Source organism: Nymphalis io, chromosome 1 (genome assembly GCF_905147045.1).
Source record: "Nymphalis io chromosome 1, ilAglIoxx1.1, whole genome shotgun sequence".
NCBI lineage: Eukaryota > Metazoa > Arthropoda > Insecta > Lepidoptera > Nymphalidae > Nymphalis > Nymphalis io.
The window spans coordinates 3,370,416-3,394,654 of record NC_065888.1 but is presented as its reverse complement, the minus strand read 5'-3'; the positions used below and the strand labels follow the sequence as shown (position 1 = coordinate 3,394,654).

At 34.2% G+C, this 24,239-nt stretch overlaps 1 protein-coding gene and 1 long non-coding RNA gene across 7 annotated transcripts; one reads left to right on the top strand and one right to left on the bottom strand.

Annotated features, from left to right (window-relative positions):
* Window positions 1-179: 179 nt before the first annotated feature.
* On the top strand, window positions 180-22,930 carry LOC126768173 (histone-lysine N-methyltransferase, H3 lysine-79 specific). 5 transcript variants are annotated; one of them, XM_050486144.1, is made up of 17 exons: window positions 180-417; window positions 2,466-2,506; window positions 4,941-5,079; window positions 13,424-13,564; window positions 13,835-14,020; window positions 14,598-15,014; window positions 15,466-15,614; window positions 15,714-15,892; window positions 16,044-16,201; window positions 16,301-16,531; window positions 16,649-16,855; window positions 16,929-17,425; window positions 17,554-17,779; window positions 18,153-18,473; window positions 18,612-18,810; window positions 18,942-19,133; window positions 19,211-22,930. In XM_050486144.1, exons 1-17 carry the CDS (start codon window positions 334-336, stop codon window positions 19,603-19,605), a joined length of 3,762 nt encoding a protein of 1,253 aa, XP_050342101.1. In that variant the 5' UTR covers window positions 180-333; the 3' UTR covers window positions 19,606-22,930. The 5 variants fall into 5 exon arrangements, with proteins under 5 accessions (XP_050342101.1, XP_050342093.1, XP_050342085.1 ...); XM_050486136.1 differs by having other exon boundaries at window positions 14,598-15,026; window positions 15,723-15,892; XM_050486128.1 differs by having other exon boundaries at window positions 14,598-15,026; window positions 19,214-22,930.
* LOC126768199 (uncharacterized) lies at window positions 2,508-7,496 on the bottom strand. Of its 2 annotated transcripts, none has more exons than XR_007669219.1 (3): window positions 7,380-7,496; window positions 2,979-3,104; window positions 2,508-2,798 (listed from the first exon to the last, which is right to left on the bottom strand). It is a non-coding gene; the product is annotated as an uncharacterized LOC126768199 (long non-coding RNA). The 2 variants fall into 2 exon arrangements; XR_007669218.1 differs by lacking the exon at window positions 7,380-7,496 and adding an exon at window positions 4,961-5,030.
* Window positions 22,931-24,239: the final 1,309 nt, after the last annotated feature.

The following is a 24,239-nucleotide window of genomic DNA, read 5'->3' as shown; positions in this document are numbered from 1 at the left end:
CTTTTGTAGCTAAAGCATAATAATCAAAATATTATATATAATTGTCAATAACAGAAAAACAAAACTATTTCATACACATAAATATGTTCTATTTATAAAGGTGCATGCGTCTTTATTACTTTAATATCATTTTTTTACCATAATTAAACAATGATGACAACACCGATTTGTCGGCCATGATTAGATTGATATTATTTTCAACATGGCGCCCAGCCTAGTTCAGAGTGTGTGTGTGTGAAAGTGCAGTGAAATTATGTTAATATCAATTGTTTATAGTTATAAATTTAGTGTATAAGTGAAAAGAGTGTGCATTAATGCAGCGGTTATCTTATCATGGCTTTGGATTTACGCTTGCACTCTCCTGCAGGCGCAGAACCTGTTGTTTATACATGGCCCCTTACATCGGGTCATGGCTCGGTAAGAAATAAAATTGTTGTATACTGAAAAACATAAACATAGTTCTATAGACAGACATAGTAGATAAATTAAGTTAAAGTAAATAATGTTTGTGTCTGTAAATAAACCTAAATGAAAAAGTATGAAATGCTGTCATAATGAATAGTTTAAACAACTAGGTGCGTATATGTAGATACGCAGCGTTAAGACAAATTATAGCTAATTTTTGAGTATATAATGGAATTTAGTATTTTATATTATTATTTTTATATTGAATAAATAAAAATAAATGCGTTATTGTAATGTCTAATCACATGGATCTTGTATTGTGGAGTGTATTGACCTCGTGTTTTGTCAAGGTGTCGGCTTTTTTTAGATATGTACACACTGTTGCGTAGTCTTTAACCGTCCTCTTTTATTTACATTTACGTATTTGAAAATAGATCAGAAATTATGATACAAAAATAGTTAAAATATAAACTTAAATAGTTTAAATACTGAGATTGTAGCTTAGGATCACATCCTGTAGGTTATTATGATAGTGAATATACTATTTAAAACTACAATAACCACAAGAAAGTGAAATTTGGACTGCTCAATAATTATGCAGGAACTGTTATTTATTTTGATGTAATATTTGAGAACTTGTTAAGCTCCAAAACTTCTCCTCAAATGGAGTTGAGGCATTTGCCCATATTTGGGTCATATCAGACTGTTTCATTACCATTTTTATTTTTAATAACAAATGTATTCAAAACCCTAAATAGTGGCAGTAGAGCAGTAACTATAGATAGAGTTTGAAGAGTACATAAAAAAATATAAAAGGTATAATATTTTTTTTAGAATGTAGCCTAATTAAATTCACATTATAAAGAAATAATATAAATCAATTATTTTTTTAAGGCAATTAGTGTAGACCTTAGATTGTCTGGTTATATTATTATTATTACTTCCTTTACAACATCAATTTATGCAACATATAAATAAATATCAAATGAATAGTGTCTTTGATTATTAAATATTAGAAATAATATTTTTATACAGCTAGATTGTTAGTATGACCCTCATTGGCTGTTAGAACCAAGTTTTAATAATAATAATTTCATACTTCTTTTCATTTGTTAGAGTTCTTGTCAATTCAAGAAGACAGACTATATTATAATAATATAATTATAAATTTCGACTGTTGTTTCATTTTCTCAATAAATTTTTTGAATATACTTATAATGAAATGTACATCATACATAATATGCATAATGAAATGCATTAGAAAAGGATACCTTATCTATTTATATATAATGAATAGTTTATTATATTTTTACATATCATGTTATGACATACATCATCTAAGTTTTTACATAGATATTTTTTTGTGTAAAATGTAATTTATATTGTATTTAATATTAAGAGTTATAACCATTGTTTATTAAGAGATTTTTACAAATATCTAGTAAGAAAGAAGTAAGTTTTAAGCAAACTGTAAAATAGTTCGAATAAAGAGTATTTAACTTACAAGTTGCCAACCACTAGTGCTGGTTTCATACATATGTATAAAACAAATATTTGATAAGTAATAAGATTCCTCTCCTATGTAGTCACAATATACAATATAATTTATAATATAAATAAAAATTCTATTTAATGTATTTTAATTTTTTAAATAGAGTAACATTTAGCTGCTGTCATAGTAAGATCAGTGTAGAGTGAATACAGAAGTTAATAATTTACTATGATGGGAGACCAGAGCCGGTAAATAATACTTGAAAACATACAACAATTGCGAGTAAAAATCTTTATTTACATTGAATGTCAGTGCTTTTGTTTCATGTTAAATATGAACTGATTTTGCTTCAGGAATTTTTTTATTAATATTAGTAAAGAACTTTGTTTATTAACTTAATTATCTAATCTTGATTAATTTGTCATAAATTTTTCATAATGATTTTAATATAGAAGATATACTAATAATTTAATATTCTTGAACCATCTATCTACTTAATAACAAAATGTATGTGACTACATAAAGAAAACATGTAAAAAGTATGAACATAATTTTTTTTTTGTTGCAGGACAAACACGATGGAGCCTTAGAAATAGTAGAAACAATAAGGTACGAGAATAAATGAATATATTACTTAACAAAAAATTGATTTTGTTTTTTCTAATACAAATTGAATATACCTTTAGATACCTCAGAAACTCATGCGATACACAACAATAATTGTAATTGTAACTGGATAAAGAATTAAACAAAGTTTCGTAGTTGAAATGACAATGTGCTCTAATAATTAACGTTGCGTGAGTGTTCGCATAACACGAAGGACGTCAGGGCGATGACCGGCCGAAACAATTTCGCGTGCACTGATGAGTTACCTACTTGCTACGTAGCCCTATTGCCCGACCTGGAATAAAAAACAATGCGCTTACAATTTTAATTACAATGAACAAGAAATGCTAACAATACAAATTATAATATGTTGATCAATTAATCATACTTATTTATTTACATACATTAAATGTTTCGTATATAACCCTGTGACACGGGTTATTGGAATTATGAAGACATGACGCTTACTGCTCACCTGTTATGCAGGTCGGAAATAAAAGAACTAGTTTGGCAAGTTGACCCGTTCGGTCCCGGGCGGTCGGGGTGGTAAGGGCGACCGCGACCTCCTCTCGACCGGACGCGTTCACTCTTCCATTGTGACCTTGAAATGCGAATCAGGAATGCCCTTTTGTAGCTACTAAGTCAAAGTTACAAACTTTTTTTTTGTTATAAATACTTACATCAGTATTACGATTATTTAATATATAGTTTAATAAATAAATTTGGATATCTTAATATACAACTACACAGCTATAACATACTCTTGTTTATTGGGGTGCCGTGCACATTGTATAAAGAAAAGTTACGTATGAACCACTGCTAAGCGAAGGCCTTCTCTCCTCATCGAGTAGGCTTGGAGCTTATTCCACCTTACTGCTCTGATCGCCGATGTGGGTTGGTAAATGGATACATATGTATCAGCTTTTGATCCGACACGTGCAACTTTCCTTACGATGTTTCCGAGTACAAGATGTTGAGTTACACAAAACATTAAAATGTTGGAATGAAATCGAAAAGCTTTACAATTTTTTAAAACAATTTCGTAGTGAACGAAAAATATAAACAATTTTAAATATAAATTACTTTATCCTTAATATTTTTATAGTAATTTAATTAACGACGTTTATAACCGACTATAAAGATACCAGTGATTGAATTTAAAATTTTATAACACAACTAAATAAAAAACCCGTATATAACCCTGTGACACGGGCACTTGTATTGTCCAATTATATAATTACTTTAGAAAAGGTATATTTTTAGTTTCTTTGTTTGATTAATAATCATCGTAGCTAGAATCTTCTAATTATTTCGTAACGGTGTCTCTATAAACTCTTTATTATTATTTTTATATAGTGTGAGTAATATAATAAAATGGTACTATTAAAACAGTCTATTTACTTAAAGCTATTGTTGAATTTCCAAGGGTAAGGTTTCTATGAGTAAAATCAATATTTAGCTAAATTATTACGTAATATTTAATTAGTATTGCTAGAAATATATGCATTTGGTATATAATATGTTATTGCCTGGGTAGACTCACTCATCATTTAGAGATAGAGGTAGAATAATATACCGGCTTACCTACAAAGTATTGCTTTGTCCCGTTTTAAAGGATGAGTTAGCAGTGTAATTACAAGCTTAAAGACATAACATGTCAGTACCCGTGGTTGGCGGAACATTGACAGTATAAGGATTATTTCTTATGGTGCAACGTCTTTAGTCGGTGCCGATCATTTGCCCTTATCTGGTCATTTACGAGACCGGTTAAAAAATACAGTACTATGGAAAATATTTTGGAATGTTTAGTAAAAGTGAAAAAGGAAATAGTGAAAAATTAGAAAAAAAAAGTTGGATACTTCGTTTTAAACGCTAAAAATACTATTAGTAAATTGTTAAGAAGGTGCTTTAGAAATGTCTATAACGAAATTCATAAACGTAACGTAACGTTAGCTTATAATTATTAACAAATTCCTTGATAATATACTATAATTAAGCATTTGAACTACATTATATTTCATGATATTTCTAAGACAGATCAATTGTTTCCGACGTAGTGAAACATACTTAAAAGATCTCATAAGATGACTTTGTAATACGATCATTTATAGCGTTTTATACGAATGATTAAAATATATGTTTATACACTATATTGTAAATAAATTCATATCGATAAAGACCAGTTCTTGACCCACACGAAGTCGGAACAGGCCCTTAGTAGATTGACGTTTTTCTATCATTTCAAAACACCTGTCAACTGCATAAAGGTTAAGCATATGTAATTTGTGTAAGGTGATAAAAACAGCTGGTGCCTATTTAATTTTAGTCTTCTAACTTCTCGCTTGAAAGTTAAAACATTTATATAATAAACGTTTATATTATATAACGTTTATATAATAAAACCTTATTTTTTATATATATATATATTTTTGTTTAGGTGGGTCTGCGACGACTTACCAGAGATGAAAGGTGCATTGGAAAAGAATATTCTAAGCGATTACGACACCCACTCATACGAAAGTATGAGAGCACTCTGCGATCGCTTCAATCGCGCCATAGACTCCGTTGTCGCATTGGTAATTATATATTTAATATTTTATAGTAACTATACTATTTATTATTCGTTTAAAAACAATTTAATTTTATAAAGTAATCATAGTTTCTATCTGTCTCGATAAATATGTGGTATTAATTACTTTATCTCTGCCCATTTGATCTCGACTACGTATTGGAGTGGATTAGAAAAATAATAACTATCGAATAACTAACTATTAATTTGCGCAGTTTGGATACGCTCTCATAAACAGACGTCGCCACATGTTTTTCATGGAATCCTGATAATTCAACAACACTCACTATATAGTTTTGTTATTACTACAAAAAAAAATTATAACAAAACGTTTTATATTACAAATATATAAAATAGAAAGAACGTTGTGTCAAAAATAGTTGTAAGACGATATAAACACGTGAGTATTAAAAGTTGATATTGTAGGGTTCTACGTCCTCGTACGATCGATATCCTGCACTATTAAAAGCAAGCTGGATAGTTGCTAGCGGCCGGTGCACACTACAGCACGACGACAACACAGGCCGTTGTTTTTCTATGTATATAGTCATGCGCTTTTTATATAATAGAGAATTCTGTAATAATTTTATTTCCTGTATAATAACGTGACATATATATATATATATATATATATATTGTTGATTGACATTTTACGTAACCTAATTAATAATAACAGAACACGTCATATTATCTTTACGACTTATATAATGTTATGTAAAATCGTCGATTAAATACACTTTATTAATTGAACAAAATCAATACTTGATTTTTATGCTCAATTAAGCCTTAAAAGTTAAAACGATTTTTTATTAATTAACATAACTCGGATCTGATGAATAATTTACCAAGTAAAATTATTGTTACAAAAAATTATAATATTTAATTACGTAATAAATATAAAGTGACAAGCTGTAAATATCCCACTGCTGGGCAAATGCTTCTCTTGAGAAGGTCACGCACGGCATGAATTATCAACGCAAAGTAAACTAAAAAAACCCGCAAACTCTTGTTAAGACTCACGTGTTCTAGCCACTGAGTCATCTCGGCTCTATAAAAATAAATAATGACAGATTTTGACGCGGCAATTTACTTATTACTATTGTCTATTTTGTATTCCGCCATTATACACAAAAAATACTATAATAAATACCTTAATTATTTATAGATAATTAGATAGGAATTGTTATGTAGTCCATTTCGACATATTATATCAAAAATATCTAATGACATATATCTATTTTACTTAACAGTGATTAACACACAACACAAAAAACAAATGTATGAAAATTGTCTTTTTTAAAGGGCCTGTTATCTTAGACTATTAGCGTTGTTATCTGAGAAGGTCATTTTATATTAATGTTCACCTTCATAATAATTGCTACGTAAGTCTGAACAAATACAGTTTTATTTCAATGTGTCCAATATTACTAAAACCTTGGAATTAAAAAAAGTTTTCTAACTTCCTTAGTACCCGGTTTCATTGCTCTTCCCTAAATTATTTTCGTCTTCGAAACGAGAATCAACTAGGTCAAACTATAAAAGTCGAATCGAAATGTAAAAGTGAAAATATATATTTTTTATGTTGAAAGTTTTAATGAAACGACTGATGTTTGACATAGGTAAACATTAAGTAAGTCCGTCTGTTACGTTTTCAAGGCTAAAAACTAAACAGATTTTGATAAAGTTTGTTATGAAGCAATTTTGAACCCCAAGGCGCTAGCGAAGTCGCAGGCGATAACTAGTAATTAAGAAACGCGACAGAGAAACGAGTCTGTCGAATTAAACAAACTGTGCTGTATCCGTACACCTTTTATTTATATCAAATGATGTAGGTACTTATTACATCTTTATTAATAATTTATAACGAGACAATTTTATTATACTCTGGTAATCACTTATGACTCAGAAGCACAGCAACGCAGAGTCGCAGACGAATGTTATGCGAATGTATTAAAAAAAGTACAATTAACAAAGGAATCTATTTCGTGGGCTATTAACATAACTTATGAATATAAATCGTAGTTCCAATAACGCATCCTTTGTTATTTCAATAAAAATAAAATACATACATCATACAATGTGTACATTACGCGTGTCTAATACGTGAGTTATACACCACACAAATAGTTTCATCTGCTTTTCGTAACTGCGGATCCCTACACCTCTTACACCTGAACGACTGACACGAACTTGTCCTTTTTTTGAACAATTATATATAATAGACATATAAGTATATAAGGTACCCACAATAATCAACTCAAAATAACACGATAGTGAAACAAAAAGATTATTTTACTCTATACATACTATTTTTAAGACATGCATGCGGGAATATGAACATGATTCATTTTATATTCGCTTCCCTCCCTCACATTCAAACACTACACTGGCATAGTTTCCAGGCCGCGGAAAAATATTTCAATGTCACCTTCGTTTATTTTTACACTTCCTACATTTATATAGAAATTAAACAACATTGTACAGCATTTCATTTAATTATATTTGTAAAGATGCTACGATTTTATATACATATATAAATATTATGAATTTAGAATATTAGACAATATATAATATCCTACAGAAGTCTACAGCTCACTAACCTCATTATTTTTACTGTACTATTATACAGAGTTATTGTTTCTAAGACAAAAATCATATGGTGTGGCATGTGCAAAACGTAACACGAATGTGGGGCAGTGAGGGGCATTAGAGGGGAGTGGAGCGCGGACTGCAGGAGGGAGATACGAGGGCCAAGATGGCGGCGAGGACGCAACGATCGATGGTCGAAGCAGACATAGCACGAGGCTACCTCTATTTATATTCGTCGCATACAATTTCTTACCGCAATTCGGATACTTCCAAACTTACATTTTACTCGAAAGTACTCAAAAATATAACAAATTATAATCAATTTAACTGAATTAGTAATTTTTTTGTCAATATTTAATAAAGCACTTTTATTGTCAAAGTATTTTGTTTTTGACATATTATTATTTCCCACAAAAAATATTGTGTTTACATATTTAGTAATTATGCAGACTAGGGGATCTTTATTCTTTAGTCGGTATCGAAGTAAGCTATCCTATTACCGCGATATGCTTTTAGTTTATTTATACATACGACTGCTCAAAATAATTGTTACCGGGCAGTGCCAATGGACGGTAGAAATAGAAACGTAGAATACATGAAGAAAATATTCAATTGGTATTTAAATATCTTCTTAGTTAATATAAATAAATACTATTTAACTTATTATTAAAATAGATCGTGACATAGTCGAGTATAAAGTTGAAGGGGATTTCCCTTTACGGTAAAAACAATTGTTTTAAAATAATATGTTTAATATAATAACAAATCTAAATGTAATTCAACGTCATTAGCCGACTGCAAAACGAGATTCGGTCATGATGTCACCAAGTGATCGATGACTAGTAAACGCATACTTAAACTGTCCGCAACCTTGTGCTTACGATCTAGGAAGTGCCTAACGCGGTAGTTGTACGTGCTAATTTATAATTACATCGTAATCGTATATATACTCAATATATTATGATTATATAAAATATCCTACTGTTAGTAATATCAACACTCATTTAAAAAGTTATATTACATTGAAATGTTCGCAAGAACTCTTTTAAAATCGTTGTTACATGTAACATGTACGTAATTCATTCTGTATTATTTTTGACGCTCGTTTGCAAATATCTTGCACTCCCTACAATTTTTGAATACACGTTTAACCCTGACCTCGGCCCTTTCACAATGCAGATGTTTTCGTACGGTCTATATGTATGTACATACACTATATATTTGTTATACTATTTTCGCCACTTTTTTATTTTACTAGAATTCCATGAAATTGAATATAATATCGACATTCGCATGGTATGTTAAATTTTTTCAATATTTAATGCCTATAATTTAAAATCTTTGTAACACGCATAGTTATGTAAAACAAGATACTATTCTAATTTATAATATTATAATATGGATTACGTCATATTTATCTTCTTTGCCCGTACTTTAAGAGCTTATCAAAATGTAGCATAAAGTGCATAAATAAATACAGAAACACAATATTGAAATCGGACCAATTCTTGTTGTAGCAGGTTTTGAATGTACAAAACAAAAACCAATATATTTTTTCACGTTCACAATAGTTTTGACATTCGAGCAGTTCTGTCACTGCAATCACGAGCAAATGGATGGAATGAAAGAACTCTGTGAAATTTATCATAGCGTTATCATATTCAACAAGAAAGTGCGCAATGTACGTGTATTTATCGCCCGTGAAAGTCTTTGAAATACAAACTCTCAGTCATCGACATTAGTGTCGATCTTCGAGTTGAGTGACCTTAGCGGCGGACAGGCATCTACTAAAAGTTGATTACCTTCGTTCATTGTTGTAAGAATTAGGCATTATTCACGTTTTTATTTTGTAATCATGATCAAAATCCGAATATCGTTTGCCGTAAAAATGTTTTTAATTTACATCATGGTAAATATAATTTATTAATTATGATTTAACAGCGAATTATAATTTAATAGACGTTAGGACGGGTCGTATTTGGGGGCGTTGACCGCAATATTGAGCCAGCGCGAATGTCTCACGTAGTGTTAATGACCTTTTTTTGGTTGCGCTAGCGTCGCTGTGTTCTTGGAATTTGATTAAATTGAATTTTTATACTTAACTATCGATAAATGTAGTTAAAGGTATTACATTATATTGTAAACCTAAAATTATAAAATTACCTCTTTTTTTTAATTGTTCCGTTACGCTACCTAATATTTTTTAATATTTTCCAAATTTAGCATTTCACATTTATAAAAAAATATTTACTGTGAAGAATTTTAAATAGATTTTACATTTTTGAAATATACCGTTTATTATTATTTTTTATAACAATTAGCTACAATTAGTATTTAAATTACGAAATGATTCTTTTACAAATTAACTAACTCAGAACGAGTTACCTATATGATATTATTTTAGTATGAAGTATTTTTTTATTAGCAAGTTGTAAAAATAAAGAGCAAATTAAATATAAATGGAATCAGTCAATCTTATTTCATGTATATTATTATATATTTTTAAACCGATACATATTTAAGATAAAACGTAGCGTGTGCTACTGACATTAAAACAAGTGTAGGTACAATTTAATATTAAAACGATGGATGCATGAATGAAATGCCTGCAGAACGTAAACAAGGAACGCGCGAGGCCACGCGCCCACCGCCGCAGTTGCCGCGAACTGGCTCCATTTCGTTAATATATACACCCAACTATTGAAAATTTACCAATAAATAGATTTACTTCAATCATTTCAAAGAGTAAAAGTATGTAGTTATTTAAATGTTGAAGTTCTGATTAATGATTCGCTCTATATACATTTTTAAACTTATAAATATGTATTTGACTATACTAGTTACAGGTCATTTAATATGTTCATTATATTTTATAAATATCAAATCTAAACAATCGGCTTCATTATGTTTTCGATGATATTAATATAAATGTTTATTGGACTTAACTTTATTTTTGCATAAAGTATATTTTTATAGCTTAAACCACTTTCGTTTTTTTACGTTAAAAGAAAGTTCGCCGAAACAGCCAATTTCTCACTCTGATAGCGCTAATGATAGATAACAAGTGATAAGTGGACTATTTGGACTTTAATATGCCGTTATAGGACATTGATATCTGTCCGATTAGGCATGTACCTAAAATGCCAATAATATATAGTATGATATAGCCAACGTTGAAACCATTTTGTAGAGTTATGCAAAATAAGATTCATGATACGAAGGCTATTAAATATTTAAGGGATAAATCATTGTAACTATTTGATTTGTAATAGATAAAATAAAAAAAGTAAAAACTTGTTTGTTCTTGTCTCTCGTTTTTGTATCTTCGCAGACATATTGTCTGTCTGTGCCTGTTGTGTATCTTATCTTTAATTACCAGGCAGCATCCCGAACTAAATTTCAGGATTAAAAAATTGATCGAGATAGGGTTTTCATTTGAAATATTCATGTTGATAAAAAAAAAAATAAGTACAATTTGTTAGAAAGATCAGTTCTTTCCATGATATCAGAAAATAATAAAAAAAAATTGAATTCGTGCAAAGGGATACGTAATTACATTATCCCGTCTGTTTTTGTTTGTTGTTCAAGAAACACGAATGACTTATACTTTAAGGCCTAAGGTCTAGGCCAACATTCATTTGAGGATTTGTCACGGGTAGTGATTTGAGCGGACTACGTTCATGTTGTGTGATGATGACGTAAGAATGTTTATCGTAATCTAGGATAATACGCTAGCTAGGATATTGTAAGTTTTTTAGAAAACTAAGTATTAGACATTGATAATACTAATAAGGATGGACAGTAACCGGATTGTACCGGTTATGCTTAAAGATCTGTATCTGTAATCAAAATACACTTTGTTTACGTGTAGTTTAGCAGCGGGTACAAACACTTGTACAAAATGTTATAAATATAAAAACAAAAGTCATAACGTCGAAAGTAAGAAGAGTGCCCCAGAAAACTGAAAGTATTTGACCTACTTATAGTTTATGTTGAGCTTTTATTCGCTTGCATTACTTTTCACTGGGCTCAGGTATTAATCAAACGTTTGAAACAATATTTATTAAGTTTGAGTGTTAAAATAGTTCACACACGTCCTAGTAGCCCTCTCTTGTTTTTTTTATGTCGCTTTTTTTTTTTTTTTTTATAGAATAGGAAGGCGGACGAGCATATGGGCCACCTGATGGTAAGTGGTCACCAACGCTCTTAGACATTAGCATTGTAAGAAATGTCAACCATCGCTTACATATCCAATGCGCCACCAACCTTGGGAACTAAGATTTTATGTCCCTTGTGCCTGTAATTACACTGGCTCACTCACCCTTCAAACCGGAACACAACAATATCAAGTATTGCTGTTTTGCGGTAGAATATCTGATGAGTGGGTGGTACCTACCCAGACGAGCTTGCACAAAGCCCTACCACCAGTAGGGCTTAGAATGTACATTGCTTAAAAAATATCATTTTACTAAATTCCACGTGAAATTAAATGTGCTAAACTAAATTGACTGTCGTAATTAAATACATAGCAGTTGGGTTTACCTTATTAGATCGAATGTTATGTTTATATAAAAAAAAAGTTTGATCCGTATCCTTTTGAGGTGAAACTTTGTACATTTGTTGGTAATTGGTGGTAAGGCTTTGTGCAAACCCGCCTAAGTAGGTTCCACACATTCATTAGATATTTTACCGCCAAACGGCAATACTTATTATTGTTTATTAGGTTTGAAGGGTGGGTTGTAAACTGTAATTTAATGTAAGACAAAAGGGACATAATTAATATAATGAATGGTTAATATTTCGTATAGTGCCAATGATTATGGGCGGTTGTGACTTCCATTACCGTCAGGTGCCCGTTCGCCTGCCTATTTCATAAAAAAGACTAGGTTCTTGGCATAGTACAATAGGTGTCGTGCGAGCCGTATCGGATAATTGCTCAAAACAATATATTAAACATGTATTGCAACGAAAACCGGTCATTAGCTAGTAATAAATAAAAACGAAATAAACATGTTTTTGCATTTTTATTTCGTTTTTATAAATGCACATATGATAAGTAATTTTATCCATAAATAAAATAATATATTCGAAAAATTGTTAAGGTTACCTACGTTATTAAAATAGTTGTGTAGGTATGTATCAATCACGAAACGTAATCGAACACAAGGCTAACTACATTGTTCCTATATGCGATCAAGTGCTTTTATCGTTCGAGCATTTTGACGTTGTCAATGTCAAGGCTGAAAAGTTTTTTTTTATTGAAATTCTTTATTCATTGATAAACTTTAAATTATAAATGCAGCCTCAAAATGTACCGAATAAGTTTGATCGAACTTAACAAGAAAGAGATATTCTTTTAAAACTACTTTATGTTTATTTTATGACGGGCCGGTTGGCGTGGTTGGTAGATTACCTTTCACACCGAAGGTTGTTGGTTCGATTCCCACCCAGGTTAGACATTTGTTTGCATGAACATGTCTGTTTGTCCTGAGTCTGGGTGTAATTATCTATATAAGTATGTACATATTTACAAAAGAAAAGTAGTATATGTAGTATATCAGTTGTTTTGTTTCCATAGTACAAACTCTGCTTAGTTTAGGATCAGATGGCCGCGTGTGAATAATGTCCCTGGATATTATTCACAGACGATACGTATATATATAATATATATAATTACTAATTAGTAACTAATATAATTGCAATGAAATAATACAAAATCGTTATAGATATATTTTTAATTTAATTTAAATCTATTTTTAAAGGAAAAGGGTACTTCATTGCCAGCCCAGCGTTTGAACAAGTATCCTTCCAGAGGTCTACTGAAACACATTCTCCAACAGACATACAACCAAGCTGTTTCGGATCCTGACAAACTAAATCAATACGAACCTTTTTCACCCGAGGTATTTATTTTTTACATTGATATATATATAAAAATATTAGTACCAAATATCTTTTTCCACATTTAATAAGACTGTCTTAGATATAACATAATGATCCGAGTCTTATATTTTAAATGATATTTTTTTTAAATATTAAAGTTAAACCTTCACCTTCGGGGGACATATGATATACCATCACTTAAGATTAATAAAAAAATGTATGTTCACAGACATCATTTGCACTCCGTAATATATGAACAAGTTTATCTAAAATGATGATTTTGATTTCAGGTATACGGCGAAACGTCCTACGAATTGATCTGTCAGATGATAGATCAGATCGATATAACAGCGGAGGATGTGTTCGTGGACCTCGGCTCGGGCGTGGGGCAGGTGGTGCTGCAGATGGCCGCCGCCACGCCCTGCCGCATCTGCTTCGGTGTCGAGAAAGCGGAAGTACCTAGCAAATATGCTGAGGTGTGTATCATTTATTAATAAATCATTCGGTGTAATTTATTCCGTATTATATGGAGTCGGCGCAGACTGCTAGACGACAACTTTGGCAAACAAACAAAACAACTTGGAGATAATCCCCCAAGGAAATGATTTTGCTGGCCGGTCGGCTACCCGCTAGCATAGAAGTTTTAACTAAAAAGTCTTAGGATCTAAATACAATCATCGTTTAAAATGGGTTGACTCAATTTTACTTTTTTGGCACCACATGGCATAATAAAAAGTAAATGTATTGTTCGAAAACTATATTTTATTTTATTACTCAATACTAAAATTATCATATTTCTTACTTTTCTATTTTACTGTCAAATGTGTTATCAATGAATTACAATAAAAATTCGATATAAAATTTGTAAAATAATTATTTCTAACTGTTTAAAAATAAAGCATATTTTATGATTATATCGTCATTGACTCGTTACATAATCATAATAGTAATATTTACTATTTATATTTATAATATTAATATATCTTATTTTATAACTTACTTAAGATTACAAGAAATTGGATAAAACTATTTTTGATTTCTGATTGTTTACAGAGCATGGATTTACACTTTAGAATGTGGATGAGATGGTACGGAAAAAAATATGGAGAATATAAATTAATAAAGGGAGATTTTTTGATGGATGAGCATAGAGAGAAAATAAATTCGGCTACCATCGTATTTGTCAACAACTTCGCTTTTGGCCCACATGTCGATCACCAATTGAAAGAAAGATTCGCAGATTTAAAAGACGGAGCCAAAATTGTATCATCGAAAAGCTTCTGCCCGCTGAATTTTAGGATAACAGACAGAAACCTGAGCGACATAGGGACCATCATGCACGTGAGCGAAATGTCGCCGCTCAAGGGCAACGTCTCGTGGACGGGAAAACCAGTATCTTACTATTTACATATAATAGATAGGACCAAATTGGAGAGATACTTTCAAAGACTGAAAAATCCGAAACTCAAGGTCAGCAAAAGGGTCTGTTTCCAATCATATAATCTTTCTTATTGTTCACTTTACTGTATTATAATATTATATTGCACTGTCGTTTATAAGTAGTCATATGATATATTTATCTAAGATTATTCGGGTCAAACTCGTCACAATCTAATTATGTATGAATATATACTCATTGTTGTTTGTTATATAGAGTATAATTAATCGATTATATTTATCATACATTTATATATTTTGTAAAAAGGCTATACGATCTATTTCATAAAACTGATCGGTCATAGTACATTCGAGCTTATCGCATTATAACTTGGAATATAATGTAGTATTTTAATCCATATCGGAATCTTATGTCGATACATCGGAACGAGCGTTTCGTTCGACGTACTCGTAGGTATTCTGTGTAACGCGTAACGAAAAATGATTTAGAGTTACGGCACGTGTGAATGTCCGCTGTGCACAGGGCTGCCAGGCCGGCGACGACGACAAGCGTAACGCCAGCGCGCCGCCCACGAGACAGCCCACGCCGGACCTGCTTAACGGGAACAGCAACCACAGCACCGCCTCGCTGCCCGAGCGGCGCCGCAAGCTGGCGCGGCCCCGCCCCATCAGGTACTCCCCCGCGTGGTGTCATATCGCCCTCTTGAATTTGAACGATATTAGTTTCTACTCAATCACTACTAGCTATCAAATATATCGATTAACCGTTAGCGTGTCCAGGGGCGAGGTGGGACGGACGCGCGCGCGCGCTGCCGCGGCCGCCAAGCGGCGGGTGGTACGGCGCTCCAGCGACGAGAGCGAGGAGGAGTCGAGCGGCACGGACGAGCCGCCCGGACCGGAGCCCGCGCCTCGCGAGTGGGGCGCGCCCTGGGCCTCCTCGCCGCACTCCAGTCAGTATCGCAATACTATATATCAAAGTCCCCGCTACAGTTTTTTTTCTTTTGAAATGTGGCCCTCCGATAGATATACAAATGGAGGAGCGGGCAATATATGTATTACCAATGTTAGCACGCACTTGTAACACGATTGCACGTCCCGCAGACCGCAACCGGCGCGCGACGAACAAGCGCAGCGCGAGCGCGGGAGGAGCGCGGCGGCGCGTGGCGCGCGCCAAGCGACGCCGCGCCGCGCCCGCCGCCATCGCCGGGCTCGACCTGCTGCACTCCACCACGCTCGCCTCCACGCTGCACAATGGCGCCGTTAGTGTCGCTCGCGTAATCTTGAGACACGCGAGCTTTTCTTATTACCGGTGCAAACATTTGTGATTCCGACCCGCGACTCACCCGAGCACGTTGCAGGTGACGGCGCCGCCGCCGGGCTGCGTGGAGCAGCGACTGTCGGCGCTGGGCGTGCAGCTTCAGCCGGCGGAGCGCCTGCACTCGGAGCTGGACATCCCGCAGGCGCCGCACGCACCGTACTCGCTGCAGCTGCTGCTCGACATGTTCCGCGACCAGTACCTCGCCTTCATTCGCCGCATGAACACGCCGGAGTACGCCGCCGACATCCGCAACCAGATAGATAAAGAAAAGGTACGTCTCGTTTTACATTGTTCGTCGTGATTACTGATAAATAGATTTTCTTATTGTTTTCTATGTTCACAAAGTTGTTTCTATGTTAAAAGTAATTGACATTATTTTGCTATGTAGGAGAGAAATCAAAAATTGAAGTCCCGTGCTTCACAGTTGGATAAACAGATCAATGTGCTGATTAGCGACAGCGTTGCGCTACTGAAAGCGCGAATGAGCGAGCTTGGCATTCACGCCAACAACACTGTCGATCTCCTGGCGAAGGCTAAAGAGATCGTGGGGCGCCATAAAGAGTTGCAAAGTAAAGCTAGTAAATTGCAGGCCCAGGTAATTTGTTTATGACTATTTAAATATTATTGTTCGCCGATGGGTATTGTTCTCATGAAATGACATATTTCAGGTAAACAGTATAGAGGCTGAACAGGCTATGTTAGTGAAACAACGAACTTATGAAATAACAGAGAAGTATAGACAGCTAGGACATATACCTCCGGATGTAGAAATTACACAAAACATAGCACACGATTGTATTTTAAAAGAGATATCGGCCACGTTAGCACATAGGAAACGACTTCACGCACAAGTTGGCCATCTGCAGAATGAGATCATACAGATGGAAAGGGCCAGCGAGCAAAAAGTAATGACTCCGACGGTTCCAGTTGCCACCGTCAAGCCGCACACAGTCAACTCGAAACCGAGGAAGTCAAGAGAGCATAGATCACGTTCCCAAGAATGGCCAGATGTGCCAGATGTGGGTAAAATCGAAGAACAGAATCCCGAAATTCTCGCACAGAAAATTCTAGAAACTGGTCGACAAATAGAGGCTGCGAAGATATCAAAACCGAACGTGATAGTCAACGGCTATGCGAGGGAAGCAGACCGACATATGGATCATAGGTACAACCCTGAATGTGTTGAATAACGTCTAACGTGTTGTTTGAGTTCTATTTTAAACAATTAAGTTTTATTACTAGAAATTTTTAGTCGTATGATTATATAATAACAATACTTTTTTTAATGTCTAGGCAATCGAAGACAGTTCACGTACATCGCGCGCAACTGCAACCACAACGCAGCGTCCAGCCGCCTCCCCTAGCGAGACAGTCACCCGTCAAGTCCCAGAAACCTCTCAACGTTGTTTCCAAGGTTCAGGAATCACCGAAAGTGATCAATTTCGAAGACAGGCTCAAAAGTATAATTACATCGGTGCTTAATGAAGACCAAGAGCAGCGGAAAGCGTCACGGCTAGAGGTACATTGTCCTTTTTTAATTCTAAATTTTATTTTGGAATTGGTATATATTGCTGATGTGCTACCAATATAAGTACAACTTCGATGCCAAAGTGTTTGATTTATATTCGTAATTTATTTACAAATTAAATAATATCGCTTTTCTTTAATATATGTATTTAGCCAAAAGGCTTTTGTAACTTGAAAAGGTTTTTATTTAAATTAAATATCTTATTTTCAAAAACTAAACTAAACTTAAAATTACAAAGAGCACGGCCCATAAAATAAAAATATAAATAAATGTGTTTAATTAAATAGTAAATCTCATATTATTATAAAGTAATGTTTCTTTATTTCATAGTGTTATCGCATTCTTAATTTTTTTTTTGTGACAGCCGAGACAGACGGTACCCAACCACGCGTACGCTAACGGGTACGTGCGGCCGGCGGCGGGCGGGACCGGCGCGCAGTACGCGGCGCGCCCCGCCCTCACCGCCGCGCCCCCCGCCACCTCGCCCTACGCGCGCGCCGTGCGGGACGTGCGGGACTCGCGCGCTCTGCGGGACGTGCGCGACGTGCGGGACTCCCGAGACATGCGAGACGTGCGTCGCGAGCGGTTCGGTTACGAGCGGCGGGACGGGCGTCCGCACGTTCACCCCGAGCAGCGTGTCTCTGACCTGCGCCATCACCACGCCGCGCAACCAGACTATACGCAGGTGCGATTATATTAATAAGATATCTCGAATTGTCTTCATTCACTTAAGAGCCTTATTTAATATATTTAAAATGCTGAATATAGATTTTCTTGATTCATGGAAATTACTTAACTTGTATTTTTTTGGTTGTATGTCTAGGTTTCTCCGGCAAAACTTGCACTCCGCCGACATTTGTCACAAGAAAGGCTTGCGGCGCCTGGTGCTCGCACCATCGGTGACCTTGTTAACGGAGAGATTGAACGCACGCTAGAAATATCAAATCAAAGCATTATTAACGCAACTGTTAATATGAGCGCTCGCTACCATGAACCCGTCTCCTCAAATCAACCGCTTGAGGGTAAGTATCGCTTATGGCAACACACTTCTAATATTTATTAACTTAAGAAAAGCTTCTTCAAAGTACTCGTATTTGCATCCTAATGAAATTTATATGGACAATAAATTACAACGCGATATTTTTATGAATAGGCCTCGCCGCTTGTCTGCAAGCTCGAGTTTTAGCATCGGAATATTGGAGTGGGCGCGGCACCAACGCCGGAGCGGCAGGTGGCGCGCCGGAACCCGAGGACGCCGGCCGTCGTCGCACCCCGCCGCCCGACCCGCACTCCAACACCTCCACGCCGCTCGTCGACGAGTTACCGGACGCCGTGCGGCCTCCAGGTGACATTCTCGTCCGCACACCTCACGCGCACGCGCAGGGGAGCGATCGAAACTTATGAATATCTCGACCGTTTCAGAAGGCGAGGGCGGCGAAGAAGTCGAAGAGAGCAAGTGGCAGGACCGAATAGCGTTTCGCTTCGATCAGATAATATCTTTCGCTTCTACGGCGATGGAGGACAAACGGCGACGATCGGACGAAGCGTGCAACACGTCGCCCGACTCCGGCATCGGGCACGGCGAGGCCGCGCGCGGGCCCGCCGACGGCGGAGAGAGCCGCGCGGCGGGCGCGGCGGCGGACGCGCGCGTGGCCCCCGTGGCCGCGGCGGGCGCGGGCGGGGCGAGCGCCACCCGCTCGCCGTCCCCGCAGCCGCCGCATCACTTCAAGAAGCGCTTCTTCCGACGCGAGCGGTGGGGCGCGTGGAGCGGTGCGCCGCCGCCTGCCGCCGTCGACTGGGAGCGCCCGCCGATGTGACGCCCGCGCATCTAGCGCTGCGACTTGTGTCACTTCTCGCACCAGCGCTGCTCCTAGCGGGCCCCGCCGCTGCCTAGCGTAATCGAACACTGCCACTCGAGAGGCGCTGCGATCGCGTACGCGACGTTACTGTCGATCGTGCTCCTCTCGAATGTTGACTATCAATTTTGTTAATTTTTTTTTTCGAATATATAATGTAATTATGTATATTAATGAGTTTATTTTATGTTTAAGAATTGTAATTATCAATATTAGGTTTATGTTGTCGTTCATTTTCGGCACGCCCGAACGTCTATCGCGCCGCGACGGATTTGTATTTCATGTGTTCATTTAGGTGTTAGTGTTCGAAATACATGATTCGGTATCTGTGCGATTCGTTCTCGCATCGGTCGTTTATTGTTTTTGTGTTTCGTTTTTGATGTTTTATGGAGAGCTCAGCCTGAATAATGTGAATCATTTCTTTGAGAAATCTTAAAACTCGACGACGTGTGTGAATAAATAAATTGTAAATATAAATTAATTAAATAAAACGCTAGTAAAATTGTGGTCGACATTTGAAAAATTTTCAATTATAAAATAATGATTAAAATATTAGAATATTCCTAATATTGACATCATAACCGCTGCCTTAATGGTACATTCTTAACGAGACAGAATAGTAGATGTACAGTGAGCCTTAAGCAATACATGAATTAAATTGAGTGATTATCTGATATACATGCAATACAAAAGTTTACGTAAAACATGTGATATGTAAACAATTATAGTTATATACAAATTGTTTGGTGGTCATTTAGCATTTTTACATGCATTAAATCATTTTTAGATATCTTTTTTCGTTCGTTGTAACTATTGGATGAGTATAAAATGAATGAATGAAGGTACTTAATTTATTACTTAGTGATTAAATAAAGCCAAACCTTTACATTACATAAAATCGCAAAAAGTTTTCGCCTGAACCACTTCTTTCAACTATAATTTAAGTAAAAAAGGATAATTATTAAATAAAGTCTTCAATACTAAATTCATACACAGTAAAAAATAGTCTTGAAAGAACTTTACATTGAAATTTTCTTGTTTCAAATTAATATTTAAATATTTTTCGAACTCTAAAATAATAATCTTAATTATGGGAGTCATAAATTTCTTATACGATTATAAATCAGGCAGACACGAAATGTTTCATTTTTTATGTTATGTTTTCAAAGATGTTTCCAAACATTTAAAATACAAGGCGTATCTCGTCGAATATAGGTAACCACAAGTCGTTTGATTATGCTTGGGTCTGTTGTTTATAAAATCTTAAGACATTTCTCAAATGAGAAATGGCTATTAATAAAATTACAAGAATAAACTTCCGAAGATTTCATATTTATTTACAGAAATAAGACAACTTACAATTATGTTGTGCCAAAATTAATATTTGCACATTATGTTTAAATAAATGTTATCGAAAAAATAATTAATAACAATGTCGCTCTTAACGAACATAACGGACTATAAAAACATCAAATGAGCATTATTGTATATTTGACGCACGCGTATACTAGCCATGTGACGCAACCAAACTAGCTAAAGCCCGAAAATAGGTTTATGGAAAAAGTGTTTTAAATTTCTAAGTTATTTTAATGTTTTTATATATTATGTACAATTACGCCTTTTACAAACACTAAACCCGTCGGGTATGATTATTATTTATAATTGTATATTATTATATATAAAAAAAAAATGTAAGCAAGATACATATCCTTAATTTGGGCTTCACTGGTAATAAACGATCGGTGTAAAATCGTGGTTAGCATGCATAATGTTCATCATACAATTTTACAATATATATTTCGTGTCAACATTCTGTGAAATATTTGCGATAAAACAATAATTAATTACCTATAAGTGTTCATTTATCAATATAGGAACAAACTTGTATTTAAATAAGTAATAGCCACAAAACAAACCAAGAAATAAATGCCTTATTAACACTGTAAAAAGATATTAGTATAACATGCATGCGAGCCAATATTCAGAAATTATACGTAGTTATTGCTAGAACAGGGTCTATGTACTTCGAGGTTTTCGTAGTTGTAAATCACCGGCGCTATATCGATATTCCTGTATGTAATTTTTACACGATTAAAAGCTCACGAAGATTTATCCGCCTTTTAGCAATAAGGCTTTACAAAGTTAAAATTAAAATCTTCATACATGTGTTTATGTAATAATTATTGACTTTTTTCTGTATTATTAAAAATATTATGAAATGTACTTACTTTTAAAATCATGAAGACGATTTATCTCATGAATATATTTGTTAGTTACTCATTTTAAGTGTCCGTTTTATTAAAATTATTTGGTATAATTAAAACGTTTAAAGTTTTAAATTTATTTTTAAAGATTGATCCAATAAGATTTTATATATTTCATAATTGGCAGCTTTACGCATGTATTTGTGTAAAGGGGTTTAAAGAGTTGGGTATGGGCATTGCTATTGTATTTTAATCAGTAATCACTTTCGCTGAAAATTTGTAGATTAAACGCTAGAGACATTTTAAAAGAAAGTGAACTTTTTTTCGTTCTTTTTTTGCATGTTGTAATTCTTTATTTAATAAATGTCCATATCCGTTTGGTGCACTATTACAACGTAAGTAAGAATTTTCAAGATTATATTAATATGATAGTGTAAAGTAATATAAAACATGAGCAATGGTTATAATTAAGACCGACAAAAATTGCGTTCAGTGAATGAGATTTTTAAGATATTATAATGCTTATAATACATAAACGACTTCTAATTTTATTACACTTTTTATTCTATAAACTATCATAATCTCTATAGGCCTAAATTGATTTTTTATATTATTAATATGCACTTATTTAATTTATCTTTATACAGACGATAAACTCTAATAACAATACTATGATATAACAGGTCGTTATGTGTATTATAAACATTGGAGTGCACTGGTTTGATTGTGCCTGTAAAATTCACCAATGCCGCTCCAAACCTCAAAATTGTGTATTTGTAAAATAAGTTAGCTTTTAAATCGGTTCTAAAGTACCAGTAGTAAGGTAGTGTATATTGGCAATCAATTAAGCGTTTCGAGATTAAGTCCAAGAGTGATTACATTATTCAGTTTTGACTAACATTTATTTTTTTAATGGGGAAATGAGCTAATCAGTGTGACGTTAGTGTCTAAAATAGTACAAATGAGAAGACTTATTGTCGTAAGCCTCGGACTTTTCAACATTGCAAATGCTAGGTTTGAGATGTATCCCTGTGTACTAGTTTTATTTTGTACTAAAAGGTTAAAATAAATGAGTAAATATATGCAAATAGTTTTATTAACATGTTCTTTTATTTAATTGGCAAGCCATACATGATTATAAAATATGCGTAAATATTTAGAGATCAAACGCAAAAAAATCGAATCAAATCTTTCAAGTAAGCTCATAAGGGGATTTTTGAATCGTCACGTTAGGCCGTGGACACATGTCTACGGTGCGGTATCGGCCACCATGAACGGCATGGCGCCGCTAACGAGAGACGGCGTCGTGGTTGCCTTAGCACGGTGCGGTGTACGTTGTACCGCACGTTAGTTTGTTTTGCTGTTAGATCACACGTATTAATAGAAATGGCTGACAATTTAGATGTCGATGTCTCACTTTCAACTCTTAATTTCACTAGTGGAACAACGTGTCGTTCTCTGAATCAAGAACAACGAGGATTATAATGATTAAAATTTGAAAAACCCGGCAAGAAATAAAAAATAAAATCTTTGTGAAGTTAGAAATGAAACATAAAAAAAATCTACTCTCTTGTTGTACGCGAATTTGTTATCCTGCTTTGGCGAGAAATATTTTTTTGGTAAGTATTTGCCTTCATTGATTAGCTTTTTTCATATTTTTTTTTAAATATGTATATTATGATTTTACAGTCAAGCTATATTAGCTAAATATAAACTTCCTTTTTGTTTGAAAATCATATGTTATCAGAAATGAGTAATATCTGTAGTGTACATACATCTACAATAATGTATTAATTTGTATTTTATAATATGAATATATATTATGTATATATGAATATATATCTATCCGTCTATCATCTAGGAAAACATCGTGGAGCGTGGGAAAATAGAATATAGCAAGGAGGTTCCTTGATCCATACAACAGCGTTATTAAAAAAAAAAAGACGCGCGCTAATTTAAAACCGTCATTTTGTTAATGGATAAAAAGGTTCAATAATTAATGCATTATTGGCGCGACTTGTGATTTGTTGAATGTGTTTTAATGTGTTTGGATTTTTAAAATTAATTGAGTGAATTATTTACATCAATTTATATGACTTCGTGTTCTATTTTTAAAAAGACCAATTCGAGGTTTTTATATAATCAGTTTCACTTCTTGATGCTTAATAAATATAAATATATGTATATATTGGTATTGGCGCGAAGTGAATACGGTGTTTGTACATAGAGCTGGGGCTATATACGTGCCGATTCAATTCAACTTTGAATATTCTATATTTATTCGAATCAGAACCAAATCGTTATGATGGTAACATAACAGGATAGATTAAAACAAAAAATTTAAGTGTTAACTTTTATACGCAAGAAACATAGTATAAAAGTGTATGCGCA

Coding starts and splice junctions, on each gene's coding strand:
- LOC126768173 (XM_050486118.1), top strand. CDS start 334: ATGGCTTTGGATTTACGCTTGCACTCTCCTGCAGGCGCAGAACCTGTT. Junction 14,021..14,597: donor TACCTAGCAAATATGCTGAG/GTGTGTATCATT, acceptor GATTGTTTACAG/AGCATGGATTTACACTTTAG. Junction 16,856..16,928: donor CTAGTAAATTGCAGGCCCAG/GTAATTTGTTTA, acceptor GACATATTTCAG/GTAAACAGTATAGAGGCTGA.